The 21873-nt window shown below is 45.0% G+C and overlaps 1 protein-coding gene across 1 annotated transcript; it reads left to right on the forward strand.

Annotated features, from left to right (window-relative positions):
• The first annotated feature begins 12167 nt into the window (after nt 1–12167).
• On the forward strand, nt 12168–12548 carry LOC136488621 (vegetative cell wall protein gp1-like). The gene has a single exon (XM_066485490.1). It carries the CDS (start codon nt 12168–12170, stop codon nt 12546–12548), a length of 381 nt encoding a protein of 126 aa, XP_066341587.1.
• The last annotated feature ends 9325 nt before the right edge of the window (nt 12549–21873 follow it).

Here is a 21873-nt window from a genome sequence, read left to right on the forward strand (position 1 = left end):
CCGTTGTTATATATGCGGAGCAACGCCGCCCCGTTGTTATATATGCGGAGCAACGCCGCCCTGTTGTTGTATATGCGGAGCAACGCCGCCCCGTTGTGTTGTATATGCGTAGCAACGTACGCCGCGATTCGTCCTAGCGAGAACGACGATTCGCCCTAGCGAGAATGACGATTCGCCCTAGCGAGAAGGGCGAATTCGCCCTAGCGAGAACGACGATTCACCCTAGCGAGAAGGGCGAATTCGCCCTAGCGAGAACGATGAATTCGCCCAGCGAGAACGACGATTCGCCCTTCTCGCTAGGGCGAATCGTCGTTCTCGCTAGGGTAAATTCGTCGTTCTCGCTAGGGTGATTTTTCCTTCTCGCTAGGGCGAATTGTCGTTCTAGCTACGGCGAATCATTGTTCTCGCTAGGGCGAATTGTCGTTCTCGCTAGGGCGAATCGTCGTTCTCGCTAGGGCGAATTGTACATATATGAATTGTTTATATATATGACTTGTTTATATATGTGACTTAGATTTTGTTAAATTTGTTAGATATGGCTGCCCCGGGAGACAACATGGATGAAGAAATGATGAATATTATTGCTGGAGGTGATGCGCAGGATGTTGATGACGGAAGTCAATATCTAGCTCTTGAAAATGAGCAAGAAAATGTTTTGCAAGAAAATACAGGCGAGGTATATATACTAAATATATATTATATGTGGAATATTGTATATATTTCTGTGTACAAAAGATATTTATTTATTATTTTTTTATATGTAGCCCTCTGGATCGGTGACCACAACGGCGAAGAGCAAAAATGTTCGAGGACCGAAGAAACCACTGGAGGGCCGGTACATAATATCGGAATTCAAGATCAAGACAGGCGAACCACTTGGTCCACATAAAAGGAAATTCGTGGAACACTGTGGGTACCTTGTAAGGGACAGAATTCCAATTAGTATCCGTGAATGGAAGAAAAAGATCAACGAGCCTGATGTTAGTTTTGTCCCTGATGTTGACAAGAATTTGCTCTGGAATGATATCCTTGCCCATTTCACATTGCAAGCGGATGATTATGATGATATCAACGATGATGAATTGAAGGAGCTAGTTCGATCGTGGGCTATGAAGAAGATGACCACACAATTCCAGACTTGGAAGAAATACCTATACAACACATACATCAAGAAGAACGAAACGCCGAATTGGGTTACTGCTAAGGGCCCGATCTCAAAACAGAGGGCCTATTGGAATGCTTTCGTACAGTACAAGACATCAGAAGAGGGTGAGGCACGGGTGAGAAGGAACCAAGAGAATGCCCGAAAAAAGGTATACCAGTATGACATGGGATCAGGTGGCTACGATACTGCCATTTCGAAGTGGCAAAAAATGGAAGCGGACATTATTGCCAAGGGGATCGAACCAGAATCAGCCAAGTGGCCCCTACGCTCGAAGAATTGGTTTTTCGGTCATAGGGGAAGACTCGACCCACAGACCGGTCGAGCAGTGTATGGGCCAAAACTCGAAACAGCAGCACGCCGATTGGCTTTTGCTATAGAAGCCAAAGAGATTGGTGCGTTCAAGCCCAATAGAGAGAAGGATGAGCTGATGTATGCCATCGGGACTGCTGAACACACTGGCCAAACCAGAGGCTTAGGACGCAACACTCCATGGGTTCATGGTTTTCCTGATGACAGGGAAACCTACCGAAGCCGCCAGAGAAGCAAGGAGGAGCAAGCAGCGCGGGTGGCAGTGTTGGAGGAAATGGTGCTTGAAGCAAAGGAGCGAGAAAAAGCAATGGAAGCAAGAATGCAGGAAGAAATCAGAAAGCAAGTGCAGATAGCAATGAGTGCTCAGAGGCAGGCATCAGAGCCAGGAATGAATGTTAATATTAGCCCCCCTGGTCAGTTGAAAAGCAGCTGCACTTCCACTGAGCTGCCAAAGCAAGATGACGCAGCGCTGCGCTTCCCCGTGGATGATGTCACTATTCCAATGACATCAATTGAGCTACATGTTCCAAGGGGGAATGACACAATCAAGATCGCTGTCAGTGTTTTTACTCCTCCAGACCCTACCAAGACACCAAGAATCCATGGGGCACCAATACAACCTGGATATGCTAGGGTTGCAGTGGACCAAGTGAGCAAAGGTTATGAGGATCTAGTTCTTGACATTCCTGGAGGTGATGGAGAGAAGACTCTAGGAGAAGCAGAGAAGGCATATATACTATGGCGCAAGCGCTACATCATTATCCCTGGGGCATCTGCTCCACCGCCAGCAGACATTAGGTGCGGACAAAAGTTAACAAAACATTTTTTTGATAATTTTCTATGGGCATGACTAATAATAAGCATTTACTTATATCTCAATATTTTTTGTACTCACAAAGCAGGGCCTCCGCCAACCTAAGTCCAGTTGTTGCTTCTCCCGACCATCATAGTGCTTAGGGCAATGATGACACCTTCGAAGGCACTGCTACATCCCCACCATCTCCAACTCCTCCGCCGCCTCCAAGGAAGTCCACAACTCCTCCGCCGAGGTCTCCAACGCCTCCACCGCCTCCAAAGTCTGCACTGCCTCCAAGGCAGTCTCCAACGCCTCCCCCGCCTCCAAGGAAGCCAGCCCCTAAGAGGTCCGCCCCACAAATGAAGCCATTGCCCCGCCCGTCGGCAAAGAAGCAGAAAGCAAGTACTCATCCAGTTCCCCAAAAACTATCTTATGAGAAAAGTGATCAGGAATTAAAGGATGCAGTACAAAAAGATATGCATGATTTCTTTGAAGGTGTAAAATAGGCACAACGAGCGAGGGACAACCCGGAGAAATCATACTTCTACCTACCTCCGGATCAGCTAAGAAAGAAGGTGGAACAAAAAAAACGGGATTCTCTTAAGAGCGTCGCGAAACAACCGATATTGGACTATGACCGCTCTCTCACCATGTCATATGAGGCGGTGCAAAAAAAGAAGACAGTAGGGAAAGGTGTTGCACAACTCGGACAACAATCGCAACAATCAATCCCCCCCTTGTCGTTCCTAACGAATATGGTTCAAACTTAAACTTAATGGAGGAGGTAGGCGGCTATGAGTCGTTGCTTCAGTTTTATCATGACACTAGTTTGAACCTTGCCCAAGTGCTCGCTGAAGGACCATTTGCTTCGGAAGTGGATCCTTACAAGAAGTTTGTAGCAGGCCAGAGTCTATACAACCTAGAGAAATTAGATGAACAGGGTACGCAAATGTACCTGCTAAACAAGTGGTACATGTCGACGTCTGCTGCGGGACAAATCTATATTTCTGTCAGAATTAGAAACCACCATTACTTCCGTGGCAATGACATTATCTATGTCAAGCTTCCAGAATTACACCAACTATGCCACCTGGACTCTCTCGACAAAAGTCTCGTTAGCTGCTATTGTCTGTAAGTGTGATTATTTTCTACTATATTCACAATTTCTTTATTATATATTCACAATATATATTCACTATTTTCATGTATGCAGATATGAGATGACAGAACTTAGAAAGAGAAAGGATAATGATGTTGGGTTCGTTGATCCGTATATCGTATTCAAACACCCTAACCCCCCGAAGGATTATAAGCCAGAACCTGAGAGAAATCTCATGAATTTCTTAGTGAACCAACGCGACAAGAAGGAGATACTCTTCCCCTACAACTTCAAGTGAGTGTTATTATAAGTAATTAATGTCGATCATATATATGGGACATCAATATTTCCTTACTAGCTAGTTACCTCACACACACACACACACACACACACACACATATATATATATATATGTTTATGCAGCAATCACTGGATATTGATGGTCATCGATATGGCCAATAGTAGATTGAAAATCTTAGACTTGTTGAGAAAATCACAAACGGAGTATCAAGACATGATAGATATTATACAAGGGTAATTAATTTAGTTTCTCTATAACAACATATATATATATATAATGGCACCGATCTCTCAACAATTATTAAAGGTTAAATTATTTTTTTATTTTATTGGGAGCAGGGTTTGGAAAAGGTTAATTGAGGAACAAAAAATGAAACATTGCAAAGAGCCACTGGATGTAATCGCACACAAAGTAAGTACTATAACTACACATTTATATTCAATTAACACCATATGATGATTTCAATTCACCCTAATTGATTTTTTTTCGTAAAAGTGGGTTCTAAGGCAGGAGCAGGGTAACAACTACTGCGGATACTATGTTTGCGAGTTTATCATGGCGTACTCAAAGAGAACTCCTGAAGAGCATCTCAAAGTACGTATATAAATACTTTTTCCTTCATATTATTTCGATCGTATATTTACAATTTCTTTATTGCTCTCATTTGTATAAGTAATTACATGAGCAATACATATACATATATATATTAATACTTTTTCCTTTAACTTTTATTGAAGACTGAATGGTTGAGGAAAAGAGTCATACGACTTGACCAACTTAAAGCAATTCGAGAGACTATAGCAGGATTTTTCAATGACTAGGTCATCAACCCCAACGGTGAGTTCTACAATGACTCGAATGAAACGTGGAATCCAAATCTGGAGGAGTGAATTCCTAAGGACCTAAACAATTTATATATCAAACATTTGTAATATATATAGAGTATGGTGTACAAAGTAAGGACGCGTATATTCGTTTGTTATTTATGTACAAAGTTCGAACGAAAACTTACGCGTGCGAAGTACACATATATATTACTATTATATATTACTATTAGCAGCGTATTCGAAAATATATTTTAATATCAAAACTAACTAATCATTAAATGAAAAAAGAAACCAGAAATAGAAACCAGAAAAAAGGAAAAAAAAGAGGGACCTTTAGTCCTGGTTGGTAACACCAACCGGGACTAAAAGTCCTGCCGTGTGGCGTTGAACGCCAACCCTGGAGACCCCCCTTTAGTCCCGGTTGGTGTTTCCAACCGGGACTAAAGGTCCCCCTTTAGTCCCGGGCGCTAAGCCGGGACTAAAGGAGGTACCTTTAGTCCCGAATTGGTGCTCCCGGTTGGGAAACCGGGACTAAAGGGGTTTCCCAACCGGGAGCAAAAACCCTTGCTGCACCAGTGCTGTTAGCCTGATGATGTCTCTAGGTCTGCAAACGCAACTGACGAGAACTGGGTCCATGTGAGAGGGTAGTCACCGAAGAAGACCCTAGCAGGCCGAGCTGGAACTTGACGGTCATGGGCAAGGACAGGATGAGGTGGAGGCAGAGGTTGAGCATGGCCAGGTAGGTGATGAAGATGTTCTTGCTCTGCGCCTACAAAGGACCAGAACATGACTGGGATGTACCAAAGCGAGATGGTGCTAGCCACCGTAGAGATCTCAGGGTCCTGGCCTAGGGCACCGAGTTGTGGCTCGGTGAAGACTTCAGGACCTTTGTGGGCATGTTTGTTTCCCTGGCCTAGGGTGGCTCGTCCTTCCCACCCCAACCAGGTCAGGCCAAGGGAGGCCACACTAGTGCAACTGGCCCTGTTTGTTTGCCTGGCCCATGCAGGGGCTGGCTGGAGGTGGGAACCTGTTTGTTTGCTGAGCACAAGTGGCAGGTTTCCCCAACTACCATCAGCTTCCCAAGTGGGAAGGTGTTTATTTGCCTAGACGGCTGCTGGTGCGCCAGCAACTGCCAACAACTACCAGCAGCGCCAGCAACAGCCACTACAGCAACAATGAACAACCCCAAATTGACAAGTTCAAACTCAAGATTAATACCACAAGTGTACCATTACATTAGCAGCTACCTAAGCCCCAAATTGACAAGTTCAAACACAAGATGAATACAACAAGTTCATAAGCTGAGCTTCATCCACAAGTACAACACATAGACTAGGAGTATAACAAGTAATACATTCTTGAGTGACAAAGATGGAGGAGGGGTTGGATTATGAGAGGGCAAGTCATCAGCACCACACAAGAGATGATTTGAGTTGTTTGTTGAGTTGAATGCAGCCTGAGCATCAGCATAGGAATTGTACTTCTTGTATGAATTACCAGGGAATCGATTCACCTGGTCATGGCACTCAGCCCAACTGGAGTAAACTCTAGGCTTGTGGCATCATACCAAAACTCAAGCAATGGACACTACAAACTCAAGCACTGGACAATACCAAAAAGGGTGTGTTTGTTTGCCTGGACATAATAGTTAGCAGCCAACAGACATCCTAGGCTGTAGCATAGAAAGGAAAACCAAGAAGAACCAGATCAAAAAGAAGTCAGTGCCACCTCATCATAGTATATCATCATCATAGGCCTTATCCCAATTCCTCTCCTTCACAACCCAAATGAGAAGTCAAAAAACCAGTTTAGCCTTGGTGAATTGCTGCAAAGCATGTGACACGCCCATCCTCAGTTGGCAACATGACCATATATTTCCATGTCATGATGTCAGTTGGGAACAGACGTGTCACATGGTGTTTCTAACCATTAACCAAAAGCAAAACAGCAGAGGTAATCAAATAGGCAAAAAGAAAACTGTTTAGTTGTGGTGAATGGATGTACATCATGAGATGCACCCATACTCATGTAGCCACATCATGCTACATGACCAAATGAAGTAGTTAGTTGGGTATGGATGTATCTCATGGTGTGGCTAACCAGCCACCCAAAAGCAAAACTTCAAACACAATCCAATAGGTAAATAGACAACTATTGCATAAATAGTTCCAACCAGTCCACCATCACAAGCCTTACCAATTCAAGTACCAGCAGACACAACTGCCTTCACCATGATCAAATATTACATAAATATGGTTAGACACCTCCCAAATGAGCAACCAAAATACACCCAAAAGGGCAGGTGCTACTAAGTCAAGCTACCTTGCTGCACAAAAGGCCCTAAGTCATTGTAACACCCTCGGTGTTACACTATAAATTATTTACTAAAATATGTCATGAACATCATGTTTATGTGTTAATGCATGTAATAAAGTGGGTAGATCAAATTTCGTAACTCGAAACGATCGACAGAAATGTGAAACGAAAGTTTATTTGATAGTTATGTTGTATTACTTAGGGTCTAAAACTAATTTTTATTAAGCAAAAGTGCTATAAAACATATATGTGACACCTTAATAAAGTTTGAAGTACACATTTTGTAGAAGATAGTGCAACTTTTGTTTTAACAATATAGTAACGATAGATAACATTTCAAATAGCTTGGGAATCGAATTTGAAGCAATCCAAACCAAGGCTTAGTCGATTTCTTAAGTTTGAAAACGGATTGACAAAGCTATGTTTGGTAATTTTTGTAGAGGAATTGGGTTAAGGAGGGGTGTTGTATTATGACTTGTTTTAGTAGCCTAATATGCCCTCTTAGGTATAGTAAAGATGGTTTGGGTGTTTGGCCAACCGATTAGTTGAATTGGACGCTTTAAAAACCATGCACAACACGTTCTCGGCCTGTTTCCTCATGTGGGCACGGTCACCGTGTCTCTGGGATGCGACATCATTGCCTCGGGCACCCCGCGAGCATGCACTCTGCCATGCTCGGTCGAACACCATGGGCGGGTCGGCCTGGGCGCATGATGCTGCTGCCATGCCGGCCCGGTGCCTTGGCCGTTGTGCCGCCCTAATGCGCGGGCATCCCATCTCGCTGCTCGCGTCGCAACACAGCTGTTGCTACCATCGTGTCTTCTCGCGCAACGCGCTGCATCTCTAGCCATGTTGATGCTATCGCACATGGCCGTGGACGCCGTTGCCACGCCATTGATGGCACTGCGGTGCGCGGGCCACACCGGTCGCATGTGTGTGTGTATGTCGGCTAGCGCCTAACCATGGTATGTGCTGGTCGCACCAACCGCATCTAGCCAAGCATGCTCGAGCTAAGTCTAGACTGAGTCCCACTGCCTCCCGTCCGCCTGCGTTCCCCTACCTTTTCCCCTAACGCCGCCGCTGCGCCATGACAATGCCTAGACGTGAGAGGTGCCTCTCATTAATTCCGCATGCCTACACCTATGCTCTCTTGTTGTCTCACCGCCTAAGCCACCCATAGTCTTGAGGATGGCTGACTAGGCACCAATTTGGTGTTTCTGCCCTAGCGAGTTGTTAAGGCCATGCTTGGCTGTGGTGCGGACAGCTCGCTCACCATTCACCCACTGTCCAATTCATTGTACCACTATTTTCGCCAAGCTCTTTCCTTCGCCCTGCGCACCTCAACCCAGTAGCTACTGGCTCGCCTTCGTCGCTGACGTGACCATGTCACCGCGGTGCGCCGCCACCAAGCTTGGTCGCATGTGTCCGGCTTCTCTCAGATGCCCTCTACCTCAACCATCACTTCGGGCATACTCGCGGTGTGTCATTGGTGCTTAACCACCACCTCTACCGGCCTATTAGTGCTATAGCTCGTCGAGGTGGCTGCGCCGCTGTCATGGGCGGTCGTGCGCGGTGGCAACTCGCTCTGGTTCACCCCATGGCTCTATATCACCGCGTTGAGTTAGCGTTAGGGTCGTAGGTGGTTTTGGCTCATTGGTGGAGTCGATGCGGGTCCTGGGTGGCCGGTGCACCGCCTTATGTCACTGCCTGCCATGCCGACGCGCGCAGGGATGGTTGAGGACCTGGCCGTTGTAAAGATGAGTTGTTGCGAGGGCTATTTTGCTTAAGTGCCGACTATAGGAATAGGCTGTATAGTGGTTGCGTGAATAGCAGATGGAGTGGGGGCGTTTTTGCAAAAGTACCAACGCGTACGGGCTTCCCTGCCGTGGGCCGTTTTTGCGCATGGGCCATGCCTCGTGTGGGCCACGTTGGGCCAGAATCCGTTTATCATTTCGATGAGAAAATAGAAATAGTTTTATATTTTACATTCTGAGCTGAACATTGAAAATTAATATCAATTCGAGTAGATGTCCAAAAATTATGAAATAAATTGTGTTCAGTTCCTAAAAATATTGTCTATCTGATGGTATAGTTAGTTTATGCATGTTTGAGTTGGTACTGAGGCCTATTAAATTAATTGCGAGTATTTAGTATCATTTAGATTAATATTGTAGAAATTTTTGTGGCATATGGGTAATAGTTTTGTCCATGAAATTTTTACAGTAGGTTCATTGTATTATTGTGGTCACTGTAATTTTTGTAGCCTTAGAATGGGTTGAGAAATATGGTAGCTAAGTACTCCTTGTTGTAGTATATCGGAAATCATTAATAAGAGTAAGAATATATTTTGGTTGCTAAGTATCACTTGTAGGTGAAACCCTGCTGGTTTGATGGTAATGACGATTAGCTTGGCATCTTAGCCATTAGAGTCAGCTTAATAGTTTGATAGAAGTAGTGTATTTTAAGAGTTGCGGTTGTCATAATACAAAACATTGCATCATTATTTTATGCATGTAGGGAACGAGCTAGTGGAGTTCGTGACCGCGGGCGGGCAAGAGTACAAGAAGGTGATTGAAGAGTACGAGGAGGAGATTCTCGCATAGGAGGGAGCCCCGGAGCTACCAGCGACTGACTTTGCTGACACCCCACTTGCCCAAGGCAAGCCCGGTGCATAACCCCTATTTGGAATAAGCACTGAATATATATATCTGTGATGTGCATTTACGTTACAGATATTTTATGGAAACCACCTGCATAAATATATCTACCTATGAATCTTACTAGCTTAGGTCGAGTAGCTGCTATGCTTAGGTTTTTCAGTAGCGTGAGTAACCTGTCGTTACTCACAATAGGTGATTATTATTATCACTCTTATGATAAAATGGTAAAAGGAAAAATAGTGACCAGACAGGGATATGGTATGGGTATTAGTGGGTATAAGAGGTTGTGTACCATAGCCAATGGGGCATAGCTTGCTTACACTATTTTCCATGTCTGTGTCGGTTAAAGACTGGCTGTTGCATTGGGTTCTAGGCAAGTCACAGACTTATTATCCCAAGCAAATACTTGTTTATGGGAGCAGGGAAGGTTCGTTGCTTTCTTGTCATGGGTTCTAGCTCTTTTTGGACCAACTAATTGGAGGCGGGGATGGTGGAGGTCTAAGCACCACTCTGAGTCCGGGACTCGTGTGTGGGGGCTTGGAGTCCAAGTTTGGACAGGGACCTAGACCCCTTGACAGGAGAGTGGTGGGTTGGTCTTGCTTGTGCCTAGGGTACAAGCGGGGTCTGTGTTTCGGGGTACCCAGCTGGACACATTGATTCATGAATCACCGGACAATCTAGTACAACTTGTCTACAGTTTAGCACCATAGTAAGAACTGGAAGATGAAAGATGGTGAAATGGATCTGTTTGCTCAATTCATACTTGAAAGTAGTACAGGTGCTTACATAGAATGGTTATATAATGAACTAATCATGGCTGCTAATAAGAAACATACATAAGGATTCACTACTAGTATTGCTTTCCATAAAAAGAAAACCCAGCAAAGAAAAAAGCTTATCATATCCTTTGGAGTCGGGAAATTTTCCTACTAGTCGGGTAAGTCTTGCGAGTACATTGTCTACTCAGGGTTTATTTATCCCTGTTGCAGGTGCAGCTTGAAGAGTAGCTGTTGTGTGGAGGATTCTTTTGGTGGACACAGACGGATCCTTGTATTCTACCATTAGATGTTTATTGTAATTCCACTATTTAAATTCTATACTCTGAACTTGGTTCTGTAATAATATATTTCTAAAAACTCTGGTTGTATGAAATAGATTAAGTATTGTAAAATCGTTCTCATTATTGGATCCTGGAGGGAAAACGTGGATTATTCGAGTTCTCCCTCGGGGTGTGCTCGATGGAACTGTCCGATGTAGCTTGCTTTCAGGGTGCTTAGTGTCTAGTGGAAGACGAGCGCCCCCAAAGGTGTGTTATTTCAGGTGGTTCTACCACAGGTGGTACCAGAGTCAATAATGAACCTACGAGTTTTATAACTCTTTTCAAAACCTAAAATTTGACTAACAAAAGTTTTGCGAAAAGTAGGTTGCGATAAAAATTATGTAAATAAGTATAAGCCCTAGCAATATGGTCTATCTAGGATAGCGGCACTGGTTATGTATAATCAAGTTTCTGTAGGTACACTAACTTATGCTACGTAAGAATCATTTAGCGTACGGAAAGTGAGTGTGCGATGTGCCGAAAATTTTTGCGAATGCCACTATATTCTAGCTTGAGTGAACGGGTAGGCCGATGCATGCATCATGAAAACAGAATCTTGCTTTAAACTAAATTCCCCCCTACACATATAAATGGAATTAGTGAATTGATAGGATAACCTAAAAGAATGCTTTAATAAAAGTCTTATCATTTCTCTAAGTCTCTTGTTCCTAATCTAGAGAGTTGTCCCTAATGGTTGGTTCCTATCTGTTTATAGATGAATCTGAGGTCTGGTCGCGAGGGTACCAGTGCTGGGATGGACCGTGGCCTTGGCGAAGGCCAATGTGAAAGTGGTCGGGGCAATGAGAATGGCAACGGGGAGAGCCACGAGGCCCCACTTCTGGCTCCTCCTCCTCCGCCACCACCACCTCCGATGACTCATGCGGAGATGATGGCGGATATGTTGGCTGCTCGTCGTGAGTCAGCCCATGCCATGGAGCTGTTAGCATAGGCTATTGGTGGTTTCGCCCGTGGGGGCCATGGAGGCAATGGCGGGAATGGGGGTGGTGCCCATTGTAACACCCCGGTGTTATGCCAGCATTCAGGCACTGCAAATCATGCATATTGTACATCATCAAGCATCCTAATCATACATGCCTAATCATGTAAATAATAACTGAAACCCTGCTTCGAAACATATGAAACATGCTCGTGAAACATGAATGTTGCATACACTTGTTTAGAGTTGTTTTTACCCTAATTATGCTTGCTAGGTTAGTAAAACATGTTTGGCTATGATTGTAAATCATCTAGAATTATTTAGCACAGTTTTTGGAGCAAAGTTTGTATTCAAGCTTTTGACAAAATATGCATTTGAAATCTTTATTGAAAATTGTCAAAAATTCTCCCTATTTAGCTTTTGCTTCCCAATTCAAAATCTATGCAAAATTTTTAGTTGGTCCCTAAAGCAAAGTTGTAGAGGATTAAATTATAAGCAACTTTTATTTTTGGGACATTTTTAAAAGATGTCATTTTCTTGCTCAAAATGACATTTGAAAACTGGTATTTGAAAATTTCTTGAAAATAGAATTTGAAAAAGGGTTTTCTCCTTTCACGGGCCGCCGCCTCCTTTCTGGCCCGCCAGCCGAAGCCGGCCCATGCTCCACGCCATCCCGCGCTGCGCCTTCGCCATGGCCCAGCCCAACTCGCGCGCCTGGCCTGCCTCCGCGCTGGCCCACTCGCCCGGCCTGCCCCAGCGCTACGCCGCGTCGTTCCCGCGCGCCGCGCCCGACCACGTCAGGGCACGCTCGCCGGTCGGCCGCCATGCGCCGGCGACGCACGCCGCGCGGCAGCCCTGGCCTACCTCACCCTCCACGCGCTCGCCTTCATCTGCTGCCCCCGCTGCGCTCCCCACTCCGCACTCCCACTCGGTCAGAAGCCACGACAGCAGCAGCTCGCGCCCGCTCTCGCCACCGAACGCCGCCGCTGCCCCGCCGGCGACGTACCCTCCTTCCACGCCTTCTTCCTTCGATTCCTGATGTCAGCAGCTCCGTCTTGGGTCCATGCATCGCTTGCACTTGCTCGTGGCCGCCGTCATCGAGGTAAGGGCCGAGCTTGGCCGCCTCCTTCCTCTCCGGCGAGCGCACTGCCGCGGTCGCGTGGTCTGTCATGCCGCCGGGCCAACGCCACCCTCGCAGTCGGTGCGGCTCAGCGTGGTGTGCACGCTGGCACCGCCCGCGCCACCGGAAGGGCTCGCCGCCGGTGAGCACCGGCCGGTGGAGCTCCTCCCCTGCTCTCGGGTCACTAACCCATGGGGCCGCAGGGCCCAGCTGCAGTGGCCTATGGAAGTTTCGGGTGCACAGCACCTGGTGCACCCAGCATTTTCGTCGGCTGATTTTAAAAGGGAATTAAGAAATGAATTTTCAGATTTCTGTTAAATACTTTGGAAAATGTTTGTGTACTCATTTTGGCTCCAAATTTGTTGAAACAAATTTTGCTAGGTTTCTTGTCACCAGATCTACATGATAAAAATATTGAATGTCATTTTTGAGATACTTTTCTGTAGAGCTTTAATTAATTCTTGATATTGCTGATATCTTGAAAAATGGTTAATAAATCCTATATGTATCAGAAAAATATGATTTTAAGTGTGTTATTCTTCTTGTGTAATGTACTTCCTAGGAAAAATATATGCCATGCATGTCTTGTAGAAAAATTATGAGGTGTAGTTCAAGTGCCTTTAATGGCTGATTTTTGTTATTTTTGCTAGAGAGCAAAATTTGTATAAAATATGCATGTGATAATTTTTGTACAGTGATTATTTGTTGTGTAGAACATGGGAAAAATATTTCATCTGTTGTTTGACACTTTTCACAGTACAAAGTATTTTCATGTTCATAATCAAGCCCTAGCTTGTTATTTTTGTATAGGCTAATCCACTCATCCAAATGCCATAAAAATCTGATGGTAGACTACTTAGGGTAGTACTGAGCTATGGTAATTTTCTAAGATTTTTCTGAGCTATAAAATAGATGTTGTTATTCAAACCTATTATTAACTAGGGTTAATCAAATGTTACTTTGTGTATGCTTAAGGAATTAGTGAAGCTTTGGTGTATCTTTGAAGCATTTAATGAGATGTGTTAACTTAGCATATTAGTAGTAGAAGAGAATGTAGTAGATGACATGTGCTTATAGTATATGTTCTTGGATGATGTTGACTACCTTGCATTCAAGCATATCCCTTGTGTTCATTTCATCCGATGCACTTTTGCATAAGCACTTACGCACATGCATCATACAGGATCGCAAACCGAGAACCCAGTCGTCATACCTGAGGAGCCCAAGGAACAGCTCGAGGTGCAGCCGCAGGAAGTGACTGAAGCCGACGAGGAGGACGTTGAGGAACTTCCGGAGTGCCCAGATCACCGCCCGAGCTCCTTTGAGAGAGGCAAGCCCCAAAGCATTTTCTCCCCGGTTTGCAATTGTTAATTAAATGCTTTACTTTAATTAATGCATTACGTTCAGGAGTTGTTTGCAACCGTTGCTGCATTATACCTTGTCTACCTTTGTTATACTATATCCTTGTTACCCTAGTATCCGCAGTCGAGTCAATGCTTAGCTGGCTTAGACCGGTAGAAGTCGGGTGATTTTCTGTCACCTGCGAGCTATAGGTGGTTACCTGGATCTACTTGGATAACTATATAGTCATGGTATAACTAAGTGTTAAATGAAGTTGAGAGCGGATGGAGACTTACAGAGTTTTGGACTGTAGTGCTTTCCGTCTGTGTCGATTAAGGACCGACCGTTGTTGGGCCTCGAGTCATGTTGAACGCATGCCTTACATTTAGCTGGCCAAATAAAGTACCTTTCGACCGCGAAGCTAGGAGATTATTCGGGCCGAGTAGATTGCCCGCAACGCACTGTGCCGGAGCAGGTGTGGTAGGACACGGGGGCGAGATGATAAGACCAAAGTGCAGTCAGTCGGCCCCCGGGTACATGTGGTTCCTGGCAAACTCGAGATTCTCGGATAGTTGACTCGGTGACCAATACCTCACTTTAGCGGGTGAGTGAGGTTTGTGTAAGGAATAAATCACCAGCTGGTTAGGAATCGATTCAAATCGCCATCGCTCCTGGATAGTGAGCACTTGACTTGAGTGACTTCATCGTAGTAATGTTAATGGAACAAGTGGACAGTTATAATGAATATGACATTATGGAAGTTGTTAATGATCATTGGTTATCATTATTTGCTTAATCATATGCCTGCTCTAGTATAGGTGCAAATATAGTCGATAGGTTAACAATAATTAACTTGACAATAATGCTTTTGGAAAGGTTCTTGAAATGCTAAAAATGCCTCTTTTTGCAAATGAGTCAGCTACCCTACTATAAAGCCCTTCATAATCCTTGGTGTCACCTTATTTTCGGTTATGTCGGGTAAGTCTAGCTGAGTACCTTCTCGTACTCAGGGTTTTATTCCCACTTGTTGCAGATGGGCAGATGTATTACGGCTACTGTATCAACTGTCTTTATCCTGCGATGGGTGATGCTTAGGACCATGGGCATGGTCATTCCTTACGTCTCGTCTGATGCTTTTGTTGGAGATGATCATTAGCTGGCACTATAATTGAACTCCATGTGAGTGTGTGTGGTTTTGAACAAATGGCTTCTGCTACTTCTATTTGAACTCGTTTTGTAATAACTATGTTTAAACTCTGATGTATCTGAGATGTGAACTTTTATGTAATATGTGATGGTGACCGCTAAACTTATTACGATCTTGGCTGGTATGTGAGTTGGTTTGAAATCCTTTGCGATTTCACGGACTACCGGGTTATACAGGCTTAAGTTTGTTAAATCGTCTGCGCTGGCGGATGATTTTCTTACTTAATTTCATATAATTGGTCGGTTCTGTTACACCCATGGCCTCGAGGGGCCCTATTCTTACCAGGATTTCTTAAAAGACGCACCCACCCATGTTCATGCCGACTACTGAGCCTTAAGATGCAGAGCATTGGCTTCGTATTCTGGAGCAGAAATTTTTGCTACTCACTATAACTGAGGAGCAAAAGGTGCGCTTTGCAGCACATCAGTTGTTGGGTTCTGCTAGTGCATGGTGGGACACATTCAATGCCATGCAGCCGGTGGATCACTTCATGACTTGGCAGGAGTTTACCGCTGCCTTCAGGGAGTACTACATTCCTGTTGGTGTGTTGAACGGGAAGTTGACAGAGTTCCTAGACCTAAGGCAAGAGAGCATGTCTATGATGGACTATGTAAACAAGTTCAAATATCTATCACAGTATGTTGGGACCCATGTTGATACTAATGAGAAGAAGAGGGACCATTTCTATCGTGGCCTCTCTTGCAGTCTACAGAAGATGTTGTACACGAGAAACTACCAGACTTTTGGTGCTATGATGAATGTTGCTATTGCCATGGAAGGGTTTCAGCGTGACTCTCAGGCTGAGTGGAAGCTCAAGCGGGTGACTACTAGGTCTTCTAGTCACCCCTAGGCGTAGAAGGTACATGTTGTTAGGTGGGTGCCCTATCAGTCTTTGGGTGGGCATTCATTCCGTCAGCCTCAGCAGACCTATCAGGCACCTTCCACCTAGTACCGTGCACCTACTCAGCAAGTGCAACAACAATAATAGCCTTAGGGACAGCAGGTCCCACCTTATCAGGGATAGGGTAACAAGCCTGGTGCGTGTTTCAACTATGGCAAGGAGGGCCACTATGCTCGGGAGTGTTCGCAGAACCAGCCTGCACAGTCTGCTCAGCCCTTAGCTGACTCCCGTCTGATCAAGCGAACAATTATCAAGAAGAAGGTGCCAGTAAGCCGCTCTGGGCAAGTTAATTTCACTAAGGCTAAGGAAATCTTATAGAATAAAGCGGTGATGGCTGGTATGTTTACCATTGATTCCCACCCAGCCTATGTGTTGTTTGATTCTGGTGCATCATATTCATTGATGAGCATGGGGTTTGCACACCGGCACAATATATCTCTTATGGCTATACCTATTGCCTATAGAATCAGTGCTCCGGGTGCACAGTTGTGCGTTAATACTCGGACAGACACAATTAGATTATTGTTAGTCACTCACACTTACCGCCTTCAGTTCATGGTGCTGCCTGGGCAAGGCATAGATGCAATTCTGGGCATGAACTGGTTGCGAGTATATGGGGTAGTCTTGCATCTGAAGTAGAGAGTTGTTGAGTTAAGACTTCCTTCTTCTGAGGATAGAATGTCTCTTCTTATGTCCTCAGATACAGCCTTACCTATTGCTACTCATGTTGAAGCTTCTCCTGATCTTGCCTCTATTCCTGTGGTCTGTGAGTTCCCGGATGTCTTTCCTAAAGATCTACCTGGGTTGCCACCAGATAAGGATGTGGAGTTTTCCATTGAGTTAGAACCTGGCACCGCCCCTATTTCCCGATGCCCGTACCGCATGGCCCCGAAGGAATTGGCAGAAATGAAGAAGCAGTTAGAGGAGTTGTTGGAAAAGGGATTCATCCGTCCTAGCTCTTCACCATGTGGCTGTCCAGCCATTTTTGTGAAGAAGGATGGCACTCTTCGGATGTGTGTAGATTACCGTCCTCTCAATGAGATAACCATTAAGAACAAATATCCTTTACCTTGTATTGAGACTTTATTCGATCAGCTAGCTGGTGCAAAGGTGTTCTCCAAGATTGATCTCTGTTTAGGCTATCATCAAATCAAGATCAGACCCCAGGATATACCAAATACAGCTTTCTCTACTAGGTTTGGGTTGTATGAGTATCTAGTCATGTCCTTTAGTCTCACCAATGCTCCTGCATTTTTCATGTATCTCATGAATTCAGTCTTTATGCCGGAGTTGGACAAGTTTATAGTGGTGTTCATTGATGATATGTTGATATACTCCAAGAACCAAGAAGAGCACGCACTGCATCTTCGGATAGTACTGACTCGATTAAGGGAACACAAGCTGTATGCCAAATTCAGCAAGTGTGAGTTTTGGATAGATCAAGTGTAGTTTTGGGGACATGTTCTAACACCTAAAGGTATCTCTGTGGACCCAAGTAAGGTGCAGGATGTGTTAAATTGGAAATCTCCCAAGTCAGTGTATTAGATTTGTCAGTTCTTTGGTCTTACTGGTTATTATCGGCGCTTCATTCCCGACTTCTCCAAAATAGCTCAGCCGATGACCAAGCTGCTCCAGAAAGATGTCAAGTTTGTATGGAGTCCAGCGTGCGAGGGAGCTTTCCGGGCTCTGAAGAAGTTTCTTACCTCTGCTCCTGTTCTTGCCGAACTAGATATTGACAGACCTTTTTATATATATTGTGACACCTCGAAGACGGGGTTGGGATGTGTGCTTATGCATGATGGCCGTGTGATAGCTTATGCTTCACGTCAGTTAAAAAAAGCACGAGGTGAATTATCCCACCCATGATTTAGAGTTGACTGCTGTGGTGCACGCTCTAAAAATTTAGAGGCATTATTTGTTGAAAAATAAAGTATACATTTTTATGGATCACAAGAGCTTCAAATATATTTTCACACAGACCAAGTTAAATATGAGGCAAAGGAGATGGTTGGAATTAATCAAGGATTATAATTTAGAGGTTCATTATCATCCTGGAAAAGCTAATGTGGTAGCTGATGCTTTAAATCGGAAGTCGTATCAGGTTGAAGAAGCACCATTGTCTCTCAACCATGCTGAGGTGCTAGCCCATATTGCTCTAGTCTTGGATTTACTAGCAAATTATTATAGAGCAAAGGCAAGACACTTTAGAAATTCCACACATCAAGAAGTTAATTGCTGAAGGGCGTGGTCCTCATTTTAGTATTGATGATCAAGGTGTAGTGAGGTTTAAAAACAGATTGGTGGTTCCTTCAAGTGAGGAGCTTAGAAGAAAGATTTTGGATGAGGTCCATATCTCCAAGTTGTCCATCCATCCTGGTAGTAACAAGATGTACCATGATTTGCGCCACTTGTATTGGTGGTCCAATATAAAGCAGGATATCACCAAGTACGTCGCGGAGTGCGACACTTGTGGGAGAGTTAACGCAGACCATATGCGTACTCCGGGATTTTTACAGCCCTTGCCTATCCCTGTTTGGAAATGAAAAGATATTTCCATGGACTTTATTGTGGGTTTACCCCACACGTCAAAGGGGTATGATTCTATTTGGGTCATTGTGGATCGTCTTACCAAGTCCGCTCATTTTCTCCCGGTGGATGGTAGATATTCGACCAAGAAGTATGCCAAGTTGTATTTTAACCGGATTATGACCCTGCATGGAGTTCCTCTTACTATCGTCTCTGATAGAGGGTCAGTCTTTGTCTCTCGTTTCTGGGAGCAACTTCAGCAATGTCTTGGTACTAGTCTCTTCAAAAGTTCAGCTTATCATCCGCAAACTGACGGCCAAACAGAAATGGTAAATCAGGTACTTGAGGATATGTTGAGAGCTTGTGCCATTTCTTTTTCTGAAAAGTGGGATGAATGCTTTTATGTAATTAATTGGAATAATTCATAGCTGCAGTTTCTATGGTCCGATTGTGATAAAATTTTTATAGTAGGCTAATTATTATACGATTGAACTATAGTAAAAATTTCATACTCACTGAATCATGTATAGCTTTTTTATGGTGGGCTAATTATTATACGATTGAACTATAGTAAAAATTTCATACTCACTGTGATTCAGTGAGTATGAAATTTTTACTATAGTTCAATCGTATAATAATTAGCCCACCATAATAATTTCATCACAATTAGACCATAGAAACTACAGCTATGAATTATTCTAATTAATTATAGAAAAGCATAGATCTAAAGCTACAACAAAAACTTTGAACTAAAGCATACCATATTATATGTTCACTGTATAGATCTACTCACGTGGAGTCCAATAAAAATGAATTTTTTATTTTATTATTTTTTTCTGTGATTTACTATGATTTTTTAAAGATTCAACTAAAATAAATAAAAAATAAAAAGACAAAACCGCCTTCAAAATTGCTTATAACAGGGCCAGGGAGGTAAGATGAACGGTTTTAAAAGTTGGGGAGGTATTTTTCCTGGTTTTGGAGTTCAATGAGGAAAAATGGATTTTTGCGAAAGTTGAGGAAGCTAACGTAGACTTTTTCCAAATGAATATAGACTCTCAATTACGTGGGCCAGCAGAAGAAAACTGAAGTTGTGCAGCGCACAGCTGCTGCCTATGCCATCTTGTCTCCGCAGCCCAACAACAGCCCAAGATAGGGCGCGGTGCTGCTCTGCCTCGCTACTCTGTTTTCTTGAAACAGAGCAAAGCTAACGCTTGCTACTCTGTCTTCCTGAAGCAGATCAAGTTTTGGCGCCAAGAAGATATCATGTCCCATCCACGGGAGAAGGACGGCTCGCTTCTGTCGGTGGCATGCTCTTGCTCCAAGCAGCAGGGCAGCGTGTTCTTGGCGGGTGTCGCACTATTTTTGGGCGATTGAGCCGGCGCCGGCACATGTCGAGAGAAGGAGCTGGTGCGGTGGCCGGTGGTGGGCGGCCTCGACGCTCTGCTGTCCCAACTGCCAAGCCAAGAACACCACTGCCACCATCTTCTCTTCTGCCTTTTCCTGCCACTTCCTCCTTCCTTTCGTGACTTTTCGATGCTCGCACAAGGCACAACACATCGTCCACTCGTACAGGAATCCAGCCATCCACGCTCCTCGTCGTTAATTACCTGTGTTTTTAGGCCCATCATCAGAGACCTATCGCCGATGCGCATGCGGGAAGGGATGATTCCATTATGAATGCATGCCTTTCCAATTTGGAAGACTACTCCGGGACCTATACATGGCCAAACGGGCCCCTCGGGCACGCCACGACACTGGCACGGCGAGGCACGGCACGACGGGACACGGCGGCGCTGCCGTGCCGTACCGCGTAGTGCCGCCATGCCGGCTTCCCGGCCCAAGCACGGCCCTACGGAGGCTTAACCGTGTCGTGCAGTGCCGTGCCGATGGGCACGATGGCCCGCCGAGACCATGCCGGCCTGAGTCGTCCCCGCAAGGAGGTGGAGTGGCTGGCGAAAAAGATGCGCCACCACTGTTGTAGGGCGCGCGAGCGCGCAGATGCGCCGCAGCCAGCCGACGCGCCCGCCACTGCTGCAGATGTGCCGGCATGCCGGTGGCCTGAGGTCATCGGGGCATGGGGGAGGGAGCCGGCCTGTGGCCCTCTGGGCGTCGACGCATATGAGGAAATGAGAGGAGGAGAGAGATTGAGAGAAGGAACAAGGAAGTTAGGGTTTGATGTGTGAGAGATGCTTATATAATTGTATCTAATGGCTCTGGTTCCTCATGACGCATCTAACGATGGAAAATAAATGGGCCAGATCGTGCCAGCCCAATAATCGTGCCGTGGCTAGGCCGGCACTACGGGCCGACATAGCGGCCCAGGCATGACACTATGACCGGGCCATGTCAGGCATGGGCACGATGGGATGCGGGGCGAGCCGTGCCTAGGCCGTGCTTTTTAGTGTCGTGCCCGGGCCGGCTCAGCGAGCCTGGCCCAGCTGGCCAAGTATACTGGGACCTGTGTAAAGATTGATGAAGCCACAGGATGTCTTGATCACAAGCCTACAATCGAAAGAAGAAGAATTTGCAAAAAAAAAAAAGTATACAAGGCTAGTGGTTAAAAGAGCCTTAGTAGCACTTGAGGTTCTGGCTTCCACTCCTCGTGGAGTGAATATTGTAGGATTTAACGGTTTTGTGCTTTTGGTGCTAAGTCTTCGAAGGTGTTCATAGGGGTAGGGTTTGTGTTCATAGAAGTGAGTATGCGTGCGATGTGAGTGTCTGCGTTGTACAGTGTAATCTCAAAAAAAAGGAAGAATAATTTGCTATAAATCTGCTGAAAAGGCTGCAGTGGGTTGCGTTGCGGTTGGTTGCACACCATTGGCAGTGGACGCCTTCTCCAACGGTGACGCCTATGGCGCCATTCCATCGCTGGAGACGTCATCATGTTACTTGTTATTCTGCACCTTCTCCTTCAGCACGCTGTGTTCTGTACTCCGCCGACGGGACTCGACGTGGCGGCTTCTCCCACATCCCTACCCGCTAGGCGGGTGGAGTTGCTCCCACGATGTTTGCTATCTTCACTAGATAAATGTAGTCGCTTTAAGATGTATGAGGTGGAGAGTTGCTTCTACGCAAGATCAAGACAGGTTGAAAGCAAGGACAATGAAAAAGTTCTGAACCTTAGTCTCTATAGTTTTTTAAGTTAAGCTCTCTTTCTTGTTGTTGTTGCTCCTCTATTTCGAGGCTTTGAATCTAGGAGCTCTTATAACTTTTGACTGTGTATATCCCAAACGGATATAGAGGCTGGATTTTATATTCTTTGTCTA

The sequence above is a fragment of the Miscanthus floridulus genome, chromosome 10, assembly GCF_019320115.1.
Source record: "Miscanthus floridulus cultivar M001 chromosome 10, ASM1932011v1, whole genome shotgun sequence".
Lineage (NCBI taxonomy): Eukaryota > Viridiplantae > Streptophyta > Magnoliopsida > Poales > Poaceae > Miscanthus > Miscanthus floridulus.

Excerpts from the sequence above, each read along its gene's own strand:
- LOC136488621 (XM_066485490.1), top strand. The coding sequence starts at position 12,168 with ATGCTCCACGCCATCCCGCGCTGCGCCTTCGCCATGGCCCAGCCCAAC.